The 17,794-nt window shown below is 43.0% G+C and overlaps 1 protein-coding gene across 10 annotated transcripts in view; it reads right to left on the minus strand.

Annotated features, from left to right (window-relative positions):
• The window catches only part of DOCK1 (dedicator of cytokinesis 1), a gene marked incomplete at its 5' end in the record, with an annotated part of 322,176 nt that overhangs the window by 43,697 nt on the left and 260,685 nt on the right, over positions 1–17,794 (minus strand). For 7 of the 10 annotated variants that reach the window (XM_080621564.1, XM_080621560.1, XM_080621556.1 and 4 more), the window contains 6 exons: positions 165–249; positions 805–883; positions 1,085–1,226; positions 3,248–3,352; positions 6,142–6,231; positions 16,754–16,873. In XM_080621564.1, coding sequence (XP_080477690.1) covers positions 165–249; positions 805–883; positions 1,085–1,226; positions 3,248–3,352; positions 6,142–6,231; positions 16,754–16,873 — 621 coding nt within the window. The remainder of the gene's footprint in view (positions 1–164; positions 250–804; positions 884–1,084; positions 1,227–3,247; positions 3,353–6,141; positions 6,232–16,753; positions 16,874–17,794) is intronic. The other 3 variants (XM_080621561.1, XM_080621557.1, XM_080621563.1) reach the window with 2 other exon arrangements.

Consider the following 17,794-nt stretch of genomic DNA (forward strand, 5'->3'; position numbering starts at 1 on the left):
CCATTATAAAACACGACGAATTGGGTTAACTGGATTTCTATGAAAAATAACCACGTTTAAGCCTTTTTTTTTCAACAACCAAGACATAATCAATGCTTCACGTTCTCCAAATGGAAGGGAATAAACAAGCAAACCCCCAGAGTACTCTCTGATCATCTTTTTACCGCAAATTCATTGTCTGGGTTTTTCTCTCCTTTACGAACAGGGCGTGAATACTCAAACCGCTGCACTTCATTCACCCTGTAGAAACTGAAGAAAGGGAAAAGCACAATCAAAATCAAACACTAGCTGTTTAGGAATTGCTGCTAAACTCTAGCACTGGAATAGAAGTTTATGAATAAATATAAGATGCTTACGGGATCACTGTTTTCCAGTGGGTTGGAAGGAATTGCCGCTAATATTATCTACAAAATGTCCTCACAATTACTACTCTCCTTGGCTGTGTACAGAGAGACATTTTACAAAGGCATGTAGGATAGGCCAAGGGGAATGGCTTGAACCTGCCAGAGGGGAGACTGAGATGAGCTCTTAGGCAGAAGCTCTTCCCTGTGAGGGTGCTGAGGCACTGGCACAGGGTGCCCAGAGAAGCTGTGGCTGCCCCATCCCTGGCAGTGCTCAAGGCCAGGTTGGACACAGGGGCTTGGAGCAAGCTGCTCCAGTGGAAGGTGTCCCTGCCCGTGGCAGGGGCTGGAACTGGAGGAGCTTTACAGTCCCTTCCCACCCAGACAACTCTAGGGTTCTATGAAGAACTAGTTCAAGTTCTTCAAAGGAAACTGAAAAGGTGGAAACTCAACCCAAACTCACCTCACGATCTGTTCCGACACTGGCCTGTGAAATTTAGATGGCAAATCCAGTTTGGGCTTTACAGTAAAGCACTGAATATCTGAATTCAGGGGTTAAGAACTGAAAAGCAAATTTCAATCATGCAGAACAGGCAGCTCTAACGGGAACATGAAGGAAGAAGAGAACAACAAAATGAATGCATTGCACCCATGAAGGCAGAAATTCAACCATCTCCTGCTTGTGTTGGCCATAAATCCTCAGTCCGTGTGGCCACAGGAGCTGCTGTACAACCAAAGGATACACTGGCCAGAGGAGTTTTTAATGTCATCGCCTGGGGGAGACGTTGTCTTCATTTTCTCTGCGTTTGGGAACTGGGTCAATAACCGTGCTTCGAAGTCTTCGCGGCGTTCGTACTCCTTCCCCCGGTAAATGAAGACTTTGTTCTGGAAGCAAATTGAAAGGCATAATCAAAGGGATGGAGCATCTCTCCTGTGAGAAAAAGCTGAGAGAGCTGGGCTTGTTCAGCCTGGAGAAGACTTCAGGGAGACCCTATTGTGACCTTTCAGTTCTAAAAAGTGGCAGTAACAAAGATGGGGAGAGACTTTTTAGCGGGACCTGTTGTGATAGGACAAGGGGTGATGGGTTTAAACTGAAAGAGGCAGATTCAGGCTGGATGTGAAGAAGAAATATTTTCAATGAAGGTGGTAAAACACTGGCACAGGTTGCTCAAAGAGGTGGTGGATGCGCCATTCCTGAAGACACTCAAGGCCAGGCTGGATGTGGTTCTGGGCAACCTGATGTAGTTGAAGATTTCCCTGCTCATTGCAGGGGGCTGGACTGGATGAGCTTTGAAGGTCCCTTCCAACACAAACTATTCTATGATTCTCTGATCTTAATACCAGCATCCTCAGTAATGAACTGGGATCTTCGAACCATTGACTCCAATGCTGTTAAGTGAGAAATGTTACATTCCTCACACTGTGATATAATCAATAGAGTACAAATATTTCCTGCCAATTCAATAAAGCACAAATGGATTTCCCTACCTCCAGTTCAGTACTGAGATCATTAAGCATGTGCTTACCTTTAGACATATGGATAAACCACACTAAATTTAACAGGATCCAAATATGTGATTACAAGATTGTATATAATTGGTGCCCACTGAAAATGCATTAAGATGAATTATATCCTCTAATTATAGAGGAGCTACAGAGAGACAAATCCAAGATGTTCCTCTGTTGTTCCTCTCATCCACAGCTAATGGTAGAATGAATGTAAGTAAACAGAATGAGGCTTTTTACACACACAAATATTTATTAAAAGACAATGAAGTGAGCTAGTAAGAGTAGCAAAGAGTAGCTAGCAAAGAGAAAATGATGCCAATTTTAGGAGAAGGTTCAAAGATACTGACTTCTAGAAGACCCATACATCCTAGACTGTATAGTAGTCTGTTCGATATTTGTCATTGTACATCTGTCTGCATAACTTTTAAATTAAGTGTATTGTATTTCTAAGTATTGATTTCTTCTTTTAACAATAAAGAAAATGAAGAACTATTTTATACAGTCCATTTATACACTGAATAAGAACATTACGTTCCAAAAAAAGTGTAAAAGGCGATTTGATTTTAACAGATCAAACATATTAAAGTAAGTTTTGACATCAACTTGCATCTAAATATGCTTAACTTCATTGCTCGTGTCACAATGAACTCCTGGTGAAAAAATTATACAGCACTTACTAGAAAAAGGGTGTTATGACCAGGGGTAGCAAACTGGAATAGTTTACATTTGCCCAACTGGGTTTAGTTCTGCAACGGTGCCTTTTGAAATGCACAGTAGATGCAAGAATACTCAACGAAAACATGATTGCATACAAAAGCTTCTCTACCATACTCATATATAAATATATACATGTATAACTATACTCATATACATATATATAGCTATATATATATATACACACACACACACAGAGACCCCTGTCAGGCAGACACATCACCATTTCAGGTGGTTCTGGTTATTACTCTGATGGATTGGGCGGTATATCTTCATTTCTAGTGATACTCTGAAGAAGTATAAAGTATTGGATATGTTTGAAGAAAAACCTTCTCAATTATTCCATCTTAGAAACTGGAAAGCAAAAAACAATGTGCTGTGGCTGCCCCATCCCTGGCAATGTTCAAGGCCAGGTTGGACACAGGGGCTTGGAGAAACCTGCTCTAGTGGAAGATGTCCCTGTTCGCGGCAGGGAGTTAGAACCAGATAAGCTTTAAGGTCCCTTCCAGCACAAACCCCTCTGGGATTCTGTGAATGTTTGGTTTTATACACCTGAACCCCAACCATCAATGTTAGGTAGATTGTAAATAACCCACTGACATACAATAATGTGCTTTCCCCACCACCAAGGGCAATTTCCAATGCAACCCTGCCATCAGCTGTGGAAAAAGGTGGACACTTACCCTTATGAACGTCGGAAATCCCTGGCCATAGTATCCAACAGCAAAATAGTCTGGCTTAGGTCTTATCACTTTCACAATGTTTTCATAGAACTGGGCTTGCTTTCTCTGCAAAGGAAATGGGAGGAATTTTAATGACCTAAACTTGTAGGAGATTCGTCATACTTAAGATCTAGATCCCTTCTATGTACATCTCTAGCTTAAAGGTGGACATGTTTCATCTGCCCCTTTTTCTTCACCTTTCTGTCAGATACATGCTAACGCTTTGATATATTAGACTTTGTAGCCATTACTTTTATCCCCATCTTGCTGAACATCACTGGTCCATATCCAATATCTCAATTTTGATGAAGGTCAAGTATCTGCAAGGAAGCCAGAACTGATGGCGACACTGCTGACGCCGAAACCCTGGAACGATGAAGCACAAACCACTGCAGCCAGCTCATGTCGACGGTGCCAGCTTCTCATTTTGATACTACTTCTTTTCCATATTTACAACTATTTATTTGCATATGGAAAGCATGCAGCTGAGAATTGCAGCAAAACGTATATTTTGGAAGAAATACATGTCGGACGCCTTCTGGTTTCGAAGCAGAATCCTTTATCTCAAATGATGAAATAATAACAAATGTGCAGCTTCAGACGATCTGTTCATTAACTTATTTTAAGCCTATTACTTGCTGTAAGAGAATGAATCCTGATTTGGGAGGAGGTTTGTTACTGCTCCCATATGAGAATAACAGTAAATGGCAAGAAGACTACAAACACCCAGCTCTGCCGTATATTTCTTACCTGTTGTAACTGTTTTGTTATTTGTGAATTGTCTTAGAGTCTAACAGTTAATATTGCTTGAATAAAAGAGACAACAGGGAGAACAGAAAGAAACAAAAACATTTAGATTTTATTATGGGGAAGGAAGAAAAGAAGAACTAGCAGACTAATGCCCTGCAGCAGCAGCAACAAGAAAAGCCAATGGGATAGGTGAGACCTGACTGCTATGGAAGTGTGAATTATGATCTTAGCCTTAGTAGGGATCAATGCCCAGTGCATGCTACAACTAATTTTTGTGGCATCTCTCTCAATCTCTCTTGCCTGATAACTAAAGAACAGATAAACTCAGTTGTGAGAAATGGAAGTTCTGGGTCTCTCCTATTAGAAGTGGGAAAAACCTCCATTTTCATATGCAGAAGAACTGTACATGGTTCCACTGCCTGGAATTACGTCAGCTAATGTACAGCATGACATATTTACTGTTCAAGAGAATGGTGAAAAATACATAACTCAGTATTATTGGCCGTCAGCTACAATGCATGAAGTGTAAATTCAGACTTCTCCTCCACAGTGGGTATAGTATGATAAGTCGAGTGGTTGCCTCTGTGACAAAGCTGTTCATGTTCCCATGTGCAAGCATAAAGGAGATGGAAAATGAAAAATGAGAGACTTGGAAAGTAGCTATCTACTGGTGAATAATCATATCTGACACATGAGAATCATTTCTAGCTCAGGAACAATCTCTACCTTTTATATTGAAATGAAGAATACTGCCTATTGAATGCAGCCCTGTGGGCAGCAGGCCAAGGAAGACTCTTCTGGCACACCACAGGACCTCCAGGTATACATCCCTCATATCACTTACAGTGACATGACACCAGGCTCCAGATTTGTAAGGTAAATCAATACAATCAGTCTGTCACTAAAACCAGTTAAGATGCCACAAAAGGAGGATATCAAGAAGGGATATAAATTCAGCTCGAGAGAGCTGGAGGACAAAACCATGGACAAAAGAAAAGGAAGATCAAGCAAAGGAGGGAAGAAACCATATCATTGAGAGGAGTGGTATTTACCTTTATTCTTTCCTCCCTAAGAAGGGAGATTCTGGGGAGATGGGGATGGAGATGCTTCTGAGATGGCTCCTGGCCATCCTCAAACTGAGCACTGGTGTCAGTGGAGAAAGAGGGTGCAATGACCTGTGCTGGGTTTGGCTGGGGTAGAGTTAATTTTCTTCACAGTAGCTGGTATGGGGCTGTGCTCTGCATTTGTGCTGGAAACAGCACTGATCACACAGGGGTGTTTCAGTAATCGATGAGCAGTGCTTGCACAGGGTCAAGGTCTTTTATGCTCCTCACCCCATCAGTGAGCAGGCTGAGGGTACACGAGGAGCTGGGGGGGACACAGCCAGGACAACTGGTCCCAACTGATCAAAGGGATATTCAAGACCTTATGGAGTCATTATCAGTGTAGAGAGCTGGGGGAAGAAGATGAAAGGGGAGATGCTGGGAGTGATGGAGTTTGTCTTCCCAAGTCACCATTGTGTGTGACGGAGGCTGGTGAGTGCAAAGGTAAAATGTACCAAAACCTGGAAAGTCAACAGTTTTCATTTAGGACTGGAATCATGTCCCAGCTCCTGTGAAAACAGTCGAGAAGTTCGGTGGGACAGTGACAGCTGCCATTTATCTCTTTGGAAAAGAGCAGGAGATAAAAAATGGTGCAGGCATAATGAATGGATAACGTCAGGGCAAAAATAACTGACTCTAGACATGAATGCTTGGGGATTATTCATACCTAAAAAAAGAACCGTGAATGTGGAAAGACACTTGAGAGAGAATGGGGAGGTTTTCATGTTCCCATTTATATTTAAATTCCAAATTTCCTTTTATACCCCAAATCAATCAGCTTAACATTACTGAAATCTTTTTCTTTCAGCTAAAAGAACAGAAATCCACTCTTTTTCGGCCCTCCAGTGGTAGCCAGTTAATCAACGTCAGTCCAGCAGAGCCAAAGTGGGCATCTCTTTCTCCATCTTTCTGCCATAAAAGAGATTTTCAGTCTGATTTTAAAGGCTTAGACATTGAACTCTAAAAGGATTTGTTGCAGTGTCTGCGTCATTAAAAACCTACCAGCAGTTCACTGAGTTGTTCATAATCAAACATTTCATTTTCATACTGTTCCGCAAGTTCTTTACCCAAGGCAATGGCCTCTTCCCACATCTGTGGAAAAAATGTCACGACACAAGAAGAAAACAGAATTACACACCTTGGTTAAGCAACAACATTGGAATAAAATGAATGGTAACAAACATAACAAAATGCTTTGGATCACATGCTGAAAACACTGCGCATCTGATGTGCCAACAGCCACGGCAGCAATAGAAATCCTCTATTTCATAGAATCAGAATAGTTTAGGTTGGAAAAGACCTTTAAGATCATCGAGTTCAACTGCTAACCTATCACTGCCAAGTCCGCCACTAACCCATGTCCCTGTGTCCCATCTACTCATCTTTTGAATACTTCCAGGGACGGTGACTGCAGCCCTGCCCTGGGCAGCCTGTTCCAATGCCTGAGCACCCTCTTCGTAAGGAGCTGCTCCTCATCTCCATCTAAACCTCCCCTGGTGCAGCTTGAGGCCGTTTCCTTTTGTCTTATCATTTGTTACTTGGGAAAGGAGACCTCGTTTCAAGTTGTTGTAGAGAGTGATAATGTCTCTCCTCAGCCTCCTTTTCTCCACACTGAACCCCCCAGGTCCCTCAGCCCTTCCCCATCACACTGTGCTCCAGGCCCTGCACCAGCTCCAGTGCCCTTCTCTGGCCCTGCTCCAGCCCCTCAATGTCTCTCTTGTAGTGAGGGGCCCAGAACTGAACACAGGATTCGAGGTGCAGCCTCACCAGTGTCCAGTGCAGGAGCACAATCACTGCCCTGATATAGACCAGGATGCCATTGGCCTTCTTGGCTGCCTCCACACAAGCTGCTCTTGTTCACTACCTGTGGCCAGCCACCAGCTGGGTTCAACTCCATTCACCACCACTCTTTGAGCTCAGGTTAGTTAAGCAGGACCTGCCTTTCATAAACCCATGCTGACTAGGCCTGATCATTCGGTTGTCCTGTGTGTGACATGTGATGGCACTCAAGATGATCAGCTCCATAACCTTCTCTGGCAGGAAATGCAAATTGACTTGATACAAATCAAGTAAAATGATCAACTTGCTTCAGAAATAAAAGAATTCCCCCTACCTCAACTAGATGTCCAATAATTACATTATTTTTATTACAATAATTTATTTAATTATAATATTTATTTAATTTAATTATTACAATAATTAAACACAGCCTGCCCACAAAAAACGTGGGACGTTGGATAAATGCTGTTGATTGATTATAGTTCATAACCAACTCTCTGCAATATCTATAATCTATGTTACACAGGACAGGCAATTTGCAGATACTGCTTTGCACATATATTCACTGTTTTCCCATTGGTTCTTCTTTCCCTCTTGTTCTTCAACCATGAAATTCAGCAGCCGTCTCAACTGACCCAAAGAAACCTAACAATCTCCTTCAGCTCTTCAGAAGCCAAAACTCTTAATGAGGAGCAGCAAGAATGTTTTACATATGTATTTTTCATTTTTGGCTTCTCTAAATGTAAAGAACTGCTCAAAAGCAAAGAGATGCTTCAGTTAGCACCCCAGGCTATCTAACATCAAACCTGGTGACCTGCCTCTACTGCTGACGTTTGGTTGGCACTGCTGACCTCACTTTATTAAAAGAATGAGATTTGGAACCAGTTATAAATCCATGTGGTTTGTAGTACCCTTCATCTTCAATTTAAATCCTCTGTCCACACCACCTAATTCTCCTCTCAGCACCGCGCTGCATGGTCCTTGCCCTGGTGAAATACCGAGATAGCTGCAGCTACAAAGAGCAATCGGGTGCTTTTTATAGAGGAGGGCTGAGGAAAAGGGATGAACACACAATTCCCCATCCCTCCCCTGAAGACATCCACCTTTGGGAATGAAGAGTTAGCAATGAAGCACCACAGCTTTCAAAGGTGGTAGCAGACGGATGCTGGGGAGAGAGAAGGATAACAGCACCCCTAGAGAAACCTTCATGCACACAACTGATTCCTGCAGGCATCCCATATGGACCCCCTAATCCCATCGGTTTAAAAGCACTATGAAAATAAAGAAGTATTTTATCCGCAAGACCCCATGAAAGCCAAAAGCCCCCTCAAACAACACAAATGAACCCCGCCACCACTCACAGCCCAAAACCAATGTTGGGGGAATTTTGTCTTTTGATCTGCAAGTTGCAATCACATTTCTTAGTGTATCAGTAAAACATGGATAACAACAAGACTTCTAGGAAAACTCCTGGTTCTAGATGCTGATATAAAACTAGAAGTAAAACATTAAGGGTTCATACATGTCCTGGGTTCAGCAGTAGCAGTCATTTTTTCTTCTTCTTAGTAGCTGTTGCAGCACTGTGTTTTTGACTTTCACCCTGGGAACAGAGCTGATAGCACCGATGTTTAGACTGATCAAGGACTTTGTGAGTCTCATGCTCTGCCAGGGAGGAGGAGAAGCCGGGAGGAAGCAGGGACAGGACACCTGACCCAAACTAGCCAAAGAGGTATTCCATACCACAGCACGTCATGCCCAGGAGGTAGAATGGAGAGTGGCCCGGAAGGGCTGGAACACTGCGGGGTGGGGGTGAGGTACCGGTTGGTGAGCGGTTGTATTCTCTTCCTTGTTATTTCCTTTATCATTATTATTATTGGTGGTAGCAGTAGTGATTTGTGTTATACCTTAGTTATTAAACTGTTCTTATCTCAACCCGTGGGAGCTGCATTCTTTTGATTCTCCTCCCCGTCCCTCCAGGAGCGAAGGGAAGAAAGGTGGGGGGGGAAGTGGACTTCGTGGCTCTGATTTATGGCCTGGGCTTAAACCACGACAATACGACTGTCAGTAAGACCGAGACTGCTGACATCACTGGCTGCAGAGTCAAGCAGGGCACAGCTACCTGTGATTTAGTGGCACAAACACAAGGTTGAGACCTAGAATCTCTTTTTTCCTTAGGAGTTAGCAATTTGGAGCCCAGCCAGGCCTAACCCTCAGCAAGTCTTCATGTCAATGCCACAAAAGATGTGGCTCGGGTCCCACTGGGTTGCTCTCCACCCCTGCTCCTCCCTGGAAGCAAGGTGCCGGTTTTCAAGTGGATGGTACCCGTCCCTCAAACCAAAGGATGGAATGAGAGAATGTCCTGTCAGACTGAGAGGGAAGGGATGGAAAGGAGCAACCCGAAGAGGCAAGGAACTGCTGATGGTGGAGAAGATGAAGAGCTGCAAAAGGAAGAATAGTTACAAGAGATTGCAGGGAGAAAGGAGGAGAGATTTATGCCCTTCAAGTAAGGCGAAAATATGGGCCAGAAAACTCTGGGATGGCTGAGCAAGGGAAAAGGAGCTTTTGAGTCCTAAAGAAAACAAATGGGCAGATGCTTGGGCAAACAGAGCCTGAGCAATGACCTAATTTAAGACAGAAAGGCGACGATGCCCACAGGGGGTAGAGGCTGGTACCTCCATTAACCTTTCCTTATGGCTCCTTGTGATGCTCGACCCCTTCTCTTGGTTTTACCACGACAAGGTGCATACTATCATTTTTCTAGGGTGAAGGAATGAGCAGGAGCTACCTCATGCTTGTTATGAAGATGAATAGCGCATCACAACAACTAATCCAGTCACTGTAATGAGGGATCATGTCCGCAGGAAAGCACGAGGCAGAATGCACACTCTGAATGCTTTTATCTCTATTATGGATCTAATCTAGAATGATGAGACAGAGCATGTTTTTATCTCTAAACAAAAATTAACAGGACTTTAATAGTGAAGGCAGAGTTGCAGAGAATGGAGTACATTTTCACATACAAGGCTGAGTTAATTTTAACTCAGAGGAGTAATATTCTACCAATTTATAGAACCTAAACTAATATTGAGCTGTTTGGTAAGCCAGCAAGTGAAACCTTTCAAAATCATTTAACCTTTCTTCATTTTGACTGCCATTTTCTGTTTAACTTCAGCCATCCATAACTTCTGCACATTTTCATTGCAAAGAAAATGGCATTACCATAATTTTCCCTGTCCTGGTTCTCTGCTTGCGCGTTCCACGTTTAACCAGTCCCTCTCCAACCCCAAAGCAATTCTACTCTCTTTTCCACTGTGAAAATATTTATAGATGATCTCAGGCAAACAGCTTTGGAGCTGCACGAGACCTGTTTCCAAAGCACATCTGGCAACTCAAAACATTACCTCAATGCTAAGATATTTGCCACTCGTTGCACTTGATCATCAAGAGGTAAGGGATTCTGGGTTAGCAGTGGGAGAGAGGAGGGGAGGAGAGGAGCTCTATCATGTCACTGTGGCTTTGCAGCCCATGGGTCACATCACAGCAAGCCCATCCCAGACTGTCAACTATGCTGCTGCAATGCCCTGGAGCAACCTGCTCTAGAGGAAGGTGTTCCTGCCTATGGCAGAGGGTTGAAACTGGATGAGCTTTAAGGTCTCCCCCAACACAAACCAGTCTGGGATTCTATGACTCTAAACCCAGACCTGTGCAGTGTACACATTAATGCCGATAGAGCATTGCCACCAATTAAATGATGAGTTTAGCAGAAGTAAAACTTGGTTTTGACTATTTTTCCTTTCCCACCCTTTCAATCAAGACTGTTAGCACACCAGAGTAGAGGCTGAGTTTCCGCTGCCCTTCTGCCATCCTGAACGAACTCTTTAGATGTTACTGAATATTAATATTATGAATAAAAAATGGATTTTATAAATGTTTCAGAGACTAAAAAAATGAAGCCTCAAATTAAATATGATCTAGATTTAGTTCATGCACAATATACATGCAGTAATGACACTATTGTAGCATATTTCCTCGTACCCATTGCCCTATCTTTAAGTGGCGATCATAGAGTCTTAGAATGGTTTGTGTTGGAAAGGACCTTAAAGCTCATCCAGTTCCAACCCCTGCCATGGAGCAGGGACACTCACACTAAACCTGGTCACCCAAGACTCCATCCAGCCTGGCCTTGAACACTGTCAGGGATGGAGCATTCACAACTTCCTTGGGCAAATATCATGTGCCCTGAACTCCAGAGCTCCAGTGGTCCCCTATCCACCCTGGTGTTTGTGCAGCTGGATCACACCACCTGCAGCATCCCCTAAAACTCAGCCAAAGCCGGTTATTTTCCCAACATCATAAGAGCAGCAGGACCCGTGTCTTTAAAATCCACTGCACAACCCTCTGAAAAATCTCTCTGTTTACTACAGAGCCAATTTATTCAGGTGAGGACAGCACGGCTGTGGCAAAGGATCCTGATAAATGAAATCTATATTCTTGAAGGTCAATAACTCCCAATCTGCTCCCTCGCAGATTTGCTGCCTTGGAAGGTTTCCCAGGTTTGCCCAGGACATGGCAGGTCTTCTGGAGGAATGAGCCGTACAGGGAGCTACTACACAGGATTTGTACCATGTACAACTCATTAATGCAAGAAACAATTTATCTGGAGAGGGTACCGGAGAGAGAGGTTGGCAACAGGGGAAGGAAAATGCTTCTTTTATATTGAAGGCGTAAGAAAAATGTGTGTGGCCTAAATTCAGTTGTGGAGACACACAGACTGTTATGGGAAAGACTTTTGAGCATGCAGAAGGAGGTGCTTTTAGGGAAAACCTAGCAATTTAATTCAGTTTTGAAGCTGGATTGCTTGTTGCCCAGAAAGAACTGCAGCATCCAATTTAGGTTTTGAGGTTCCTTCATAGCAGCAGAGGAGGATCTTAGGTTCTTTCTTAGCTCCTGCTGAGTTAATGGTCAGTAAAAATGAAATAGTCTTGGATAAGAATATTACCACGCAATATCCTGATGGCTGAGGGACATTCCAAGCTGCTTAAATTTCAGATAGCATTAATTAACCATCAGGTAAGCTTAATATTTTAAGTCAAACATTAAAACACAGTATTTCTCTGTCAAGATGTGGGAGATACAGCCATGGTCAGAAAAACCTTTAAGCCAACTTGCTATCCTCACTTGGAACGCGGTCAAACAGCATATCTTTCCTCTCTGAGAAATCTCTGTCCTTCACAGCTCTCCGGACGGGCTCACAATCTGACGTGGGATTTGAGCTGGCCACGAGCCTCGCACTGATTTTTGGCAGACAGGTGAATTTCACCACTCTCTAGTTAGATGGAAGAAAAAGCCATCTGATGCCATGAGCCGGAAAAAAAGACATTTTAAGCCAAAAGCATGGCATTTACTGTGGAGTTCCAAACATTTTGTGTTTGTGGCTCAGTAAAGCAGTAAAAGCTTCTTTTTTTGAGGGTGCGGAGAAGGAAGGAGGAGCAGAAATAAATGATCAGTGTGCATTTATCTACATTTTCAGTTTATGAAGGAGCAGTGGAAGACATGGACTGACTTACAGACTGCAGCACCCACTGGCAAATGTGAAAAACATTGCTGTTCCTACATTGTATTGTGTAGGGATAAGAATGCTGCTGCTTCTTTACTGCTCTAGAGATCACACAAACCTGTTCTAAAAGTAATACTCTATCTCTGTCAATGACGCTGAGTATTTCTTGGCTTCAGCATTTCATTAGCATTGACCAACATCAAAATTTCACTCCCATCCCTCATCACTTTATTGCTGCCATTTCTTCTTGTTGTCTTGAGATACCCAAACCTACCAATTTTCAGGAAAATCCCTGGATTAAGGGCTTTTGAAAATCAAAAAGCCTCAGCAGAACACAGGAAGAGCAAACACTTCAGAGCAGTTCAAGGACAGGTTAGACTGCCATGATGAGCGTGAGGATAAGGCTCCTAAGGTGTTGTGGTTTAAGCCCAGTCAGCCATGCAGTCACTCTCTCACTCCCCCCCTTCCTCTTCCCACTCCTGGAGGGATGGGGAGGAGAATGGAAAGAATGTTAACTCCCATGGGTTGAGATAAGAGCAGCCCAGTAACTAAGGTACAACACAAACCACTGCTGCTGCCACCAATAATAATAATGATAAAGGAAATAACAAGGGAAGAGAATACAACCGCTCACCACCCGCTCACCGGTACCCAGCCCAACCCCAGCAGTGATCTAAGCCTTTCGGGTAACTGCCCCCAGTTTATATAGTGGCCATGACGTGCTGTGGTATGGAATACCTCTTTGGTTAGTTTGGGTCAGGTGTCCTGTCTCTGCTTCCTCCCGGCTTCCCCTCCTCCCTGGCAGAGCATGAGACTCACAAAGTCCTTGGTCAGAGTAAACATTACTGAGCAGCAACTAAAAACATCGGTGTTATCAGCGCTGTTCCCAGGCTGAAAGTCAAAACACAGCACTGCACCAGCTACTAAGGAGGAGAAAAAATGACTGCTACTGCTGAACCCAGGACATAAGAGCAAAAGCCAAGAGATGGAGATAAGACTGGACAGTGCAACGCAGTGAGGAATGATAGAGAGAAACCTATGAGTATAGCAGGAAAACTTGGACGCAACATTTCATTTTGGAAACAAGGAGCTTAGAGGAGTATTGAAAAGTATTGCTAATAAGGAATCAACTCCATGAAGGAGAACAACAAAATGCAGAAGTTGATTCTGACAATTTACTGAAGGCAAAAGGTGTACTTCAGCTTTACAGAAGACCGGTTCAAGGACTAAAAGTCAAAGATAAGTAAAAGAACAAGCTTCCAAAAATTAATGTATTAAAAAATTGAAATCAAAATGAAGAATCTTACATGAATCTGAAGCTACAAATAACGGGTATTCATGGTGAAGGATAGTAATTTGTTCTCAGCCAAAATGAGATGCCCAAACTCCAACTTTCAGTGCAAGCCCACACTCTGTATTATTAAATTACAAATTTCTCAAGCACTTCTGGTCTACTCCATTTCAGTTGGTGTATGGAGGATTATACACTCCTCTAAATTCATCTCACCATGGATCTTAGTAATTAGGGATCAAGCCTCATGGTTGGTCTTCAGCTTGAAAGTGCCCCACGTGTTCTCCCTGTGGAATTGGAATCACCATTGAATCCTGGAACAGTTTGAGTGGGAAGGGACCTTAAAGCTCCCTGCCACGGGCAGGGACACCTTCCACTGGAGCAGGTTGCTCCAAGCCCCTGTGTCCAACCTGGCCTTGAACACTGCCAGGGATGGGGCAGCCACAGCTTCTCTGGGCACCCTGGGCCAGCGCCTCAGCACCCTCACAGGGAAGAGCTTCTGCCTAAGAGCTCATCTCAGTCTCCCCTCTGGCAGGTTAAAGCCATTCCCCTTGGCCTGTCCCTACAGGCTCTTGTCCAAAGCCCCTCTCCAGGTTTCCTGCAGCCCCTTTAGGCGCTGGGAGCTACTGTAAGGTTTCTCTGGAGCCTTCTCTTCTTCAGGCTGAACCAGCCCAGCACTCTCAGCCTGGCTCCACAAGAGAAGCGCAATTTACTCTGCTAAGATAAAGGAAATCCTTCTCCTCCATTTCTTCTACTCAATAATTCTAACCATATATACTTCCCATCCACATGTTCACAGCTTCCCATCAGGTAGGTTGGAGGGGAAGAGGCACAATCCCACAACAGTGAAAGAACAAAACTCCTGGGATTCTGTAAAAGCCTGGAAGTAGCTCTACAGCTGCCCAGGATAAAGCGACCTTCTATGACATCTGTTGTGAACTTGATGGGAAGAGGAAGCAAACTAATGGGATCAATGCAGAGTGATTTGCCAGCCAGAGACACAGATGGGAGATTACAGTCAAAGGAAGACAAATTGGTTGGCGTATTGATACAGTCTTCTAAAACACAGCAAATACTATTTCCGATGTGTTCCTCATCATGGAATGGCATATTTATAGTAGCTGCTGGACTGCATCTGCAAACTGCACAGGTAAACAGAAGGAGTTGGTTTAACCTAATGTCAGAACATCCCAAATGAGAGGATTAGCTTAATTCTACTGTGGAAACCTTGACTTTGAGCTTCCTGACATTTGAAAATGTACGTTAGATGCTCAGATTCTCAGTGAATATTGATTTTGGTTTTCCTTTTCATTGAACAATGCAAGAAGTTAACACCAACTTGGAGTGGCCAGAAAATGAGAGAAGAAAGATCTGTAACTAGGAAAAGAGTGCTTTGAAAATGAATCATCTCCTCACACACACACATCATGCAGGAATGATATGACTTATAAAAGGAATAGGAATGAGTAATCACAGTGGTCCCTTCAATATCATTGTTCACCATAAATTCGTAGAATCATGAAGATTTAGTTTTATAATCTACCTATAAGGGAAAACACAGCATTTCCAGTGCTATCTGCTTTGAAAGCAGGCACAGCCTTATTTCTAGCTGTAAAACCTGAAAGAATTAAGACTGCTTATTCAGCCTAATGCAGGTCCCTCAGGCGTGGAGGCCGTGCTGGGTAATGTGGCACGGGCTGGAAAGTAAGCAGCAGGTATTTTGCCTGCTGTTTATATAAACAGCTCATTAGCTTCTATCAGCAGAAACGGGGTGGCTGCAGCTTTAAGCCAGGTTGTTTTCACTACAGCTCGAAAGGATGCTGCAGCTTCTAATTTACAGCTAAAACGCATTGGCCCCGGTGCTCACAAAAACAATTCCCACCGCAAGTATATGAGCATCGTAAAAGACTAACTGGCAAGCCATAAAGATGTAAACCAACAATATAAAAACATGTGACTTCTGGCTTTTTCCCTTCCAGAGAGGAATGCAATGTTAAAATGTACTTTCAAATCAGTTCTGACCTCTATCGAGGTTCTCCTTTCCTGCTGTTAAAGGGTTAGTAAAAGCTTGCTGGGCAGCAGGAGCGTGCTGTGGAATCTAGTGCTACCCACTGCACGGGCATCAAGGCACCTACACGAGCCCCTGCATTTATTTAGCATCCTTTATTAACAACTTCTAAATATTCCATTGAGATAAGGTCTAAAAGTTGACCTTTTAGGGGGTGTTTCCATCAAAATACTAATCTGATTCTGCTAAAAACTGACTTGGAAAACATGAGCTGGTTGGATAACATTCGAGTTCTGCCCGAAAATGATGTTTCTATTTGCAAGACATTTATGAAACAAAGATTGCTTTTGAAAACCCAAGTTTGTGCCTCTGAATACTCTGTCAAAGAGATTTCTACTTCTCTATTTAATACTTTTGTGCATAAAATACTCAAACACTGATATGTCCCTGTCTACCAAGTTAAACTCTTCACCTCTGGTGGCAGGTAACACCAGCACACTCCCCTTCCCACTATGCAATGCCCAATGCAAACTCATCATGCAATAAAAGCTGCAATTGCAATTCATCTGAGAACATTTCCACCTTCTTATAACATGAACCACAGACATCCATTCTCTGAGGGAATCGTTTTGTGTACAACAGGAAAAACAAGGGTAGCTGAAGGATTGCCTTAGCGGTTGTAATTGCCAGTAAACCTAAGTCTCCCAAACTACATGCATCACTTTCTTATTTTCTCCATGGCATCGTATGCACATCTATTTCCTCTTAACACAGCAGTTATAAATGTACCATTGATTTCTCTTTCCTCTTTTTTTTAGTATCATTACTTTAAGTGCTAGCTGGTGGACCGTTTACATAAAGCACTCCAAATAACTGATAACAAGTTTAAGGCCCCCTGAAGGTCACTGGATGCAAACCACGTTTACTATTCAACTTAAAAGCCGAAAAACATATTTGGACTTTTTTTTTCCCTTTTTACCTTGCCCTTGTCGAAGTAATGGATAATTTCTTGATAGAGTTGATCTTTCAACTGTCCTTGAGTAGCAGCTTGGTATCCATCCCGCTGCGTAAGATGCGCTGCACATGCTTCTTCAGACCACTAAATCATACAAGAAAGAGGAGAAAAGGGAAAGCAAATCCAAAGTTATGAAATATGGCAGTAAAATGAGGCTAGAGAAAACACACATTTTTTGTTTAAAGAACTGGTACCACAGTTAATGCCCTAACAAAGATTTTTTTCTGCAGCTGCGTACTTTGATTCCTTGGGCTCAAGGATCATGTATTTGAATGCTCTAATTGGAGGGTAATTGCATGTATCAGCTGGAGGGAAGCTTCATGAGTTAGTTTCCTCTCCACAGAAAGTTTGAGGAGACCAACCTTGGCCTGCTGATGGGTACAACCTGCTGGATGCATAATGAACATGTTCAGGTTTACATTGAGAGAAGCCCCAAAGCAGATACATCAATATAAATGGAAAGGAGTGCAGGACAGAAATTAAATGGCTAAAAATCATAGAGGATGTTTGGAGGCACAGAAAAGCACAACTAACTTTATACAGGTTGTCTTAGTAGCTCTTGCTCTTCAAGCAAATGCCTAATGGATGAGAAGCAAGGCACAGATATTAAATGAATTTATTCGTAGACCTCACAGGACCAAACAATTCCCTACATCTTTCTCCCTTGCTGCTTTTACTCTAGTGTCCAGTAAGGAATGGATGCAATGGAAACCTCAGGACTCCAGTATTCCTATCACCTCTTCTTCATTGCCCTTCTCTCCTTCCACTAATGTTCCCTAGGACCTACCTGGGGGTAGAACAATACTGGAGTTTTCCCCAGACAGGACACTAACACTAAAGCCTACCCTCCCATAACTATTTCCATGAGTCTAGCAGGAAATTAGTACCTTATAGACTCACCAACCTTTATCAAATCAAATCATATCACAAACCATTAAATCAAATGGAACTTCTCATAGATTGAAAAAGAGTCAGGGACAGGAGCTCCAATAGGACTTGTTGCCT

Source organism: Psittacula echo, assembly GCF_963264785.1.
Source record: "Psittacula echo genome assembly, chromosome: 6".
Lineage (NCBI taxonomy): Eukaryota > Metazoa > Chordata > Aves > Psittaciformes > Psittacidae > Psittacula > Psittacula echo.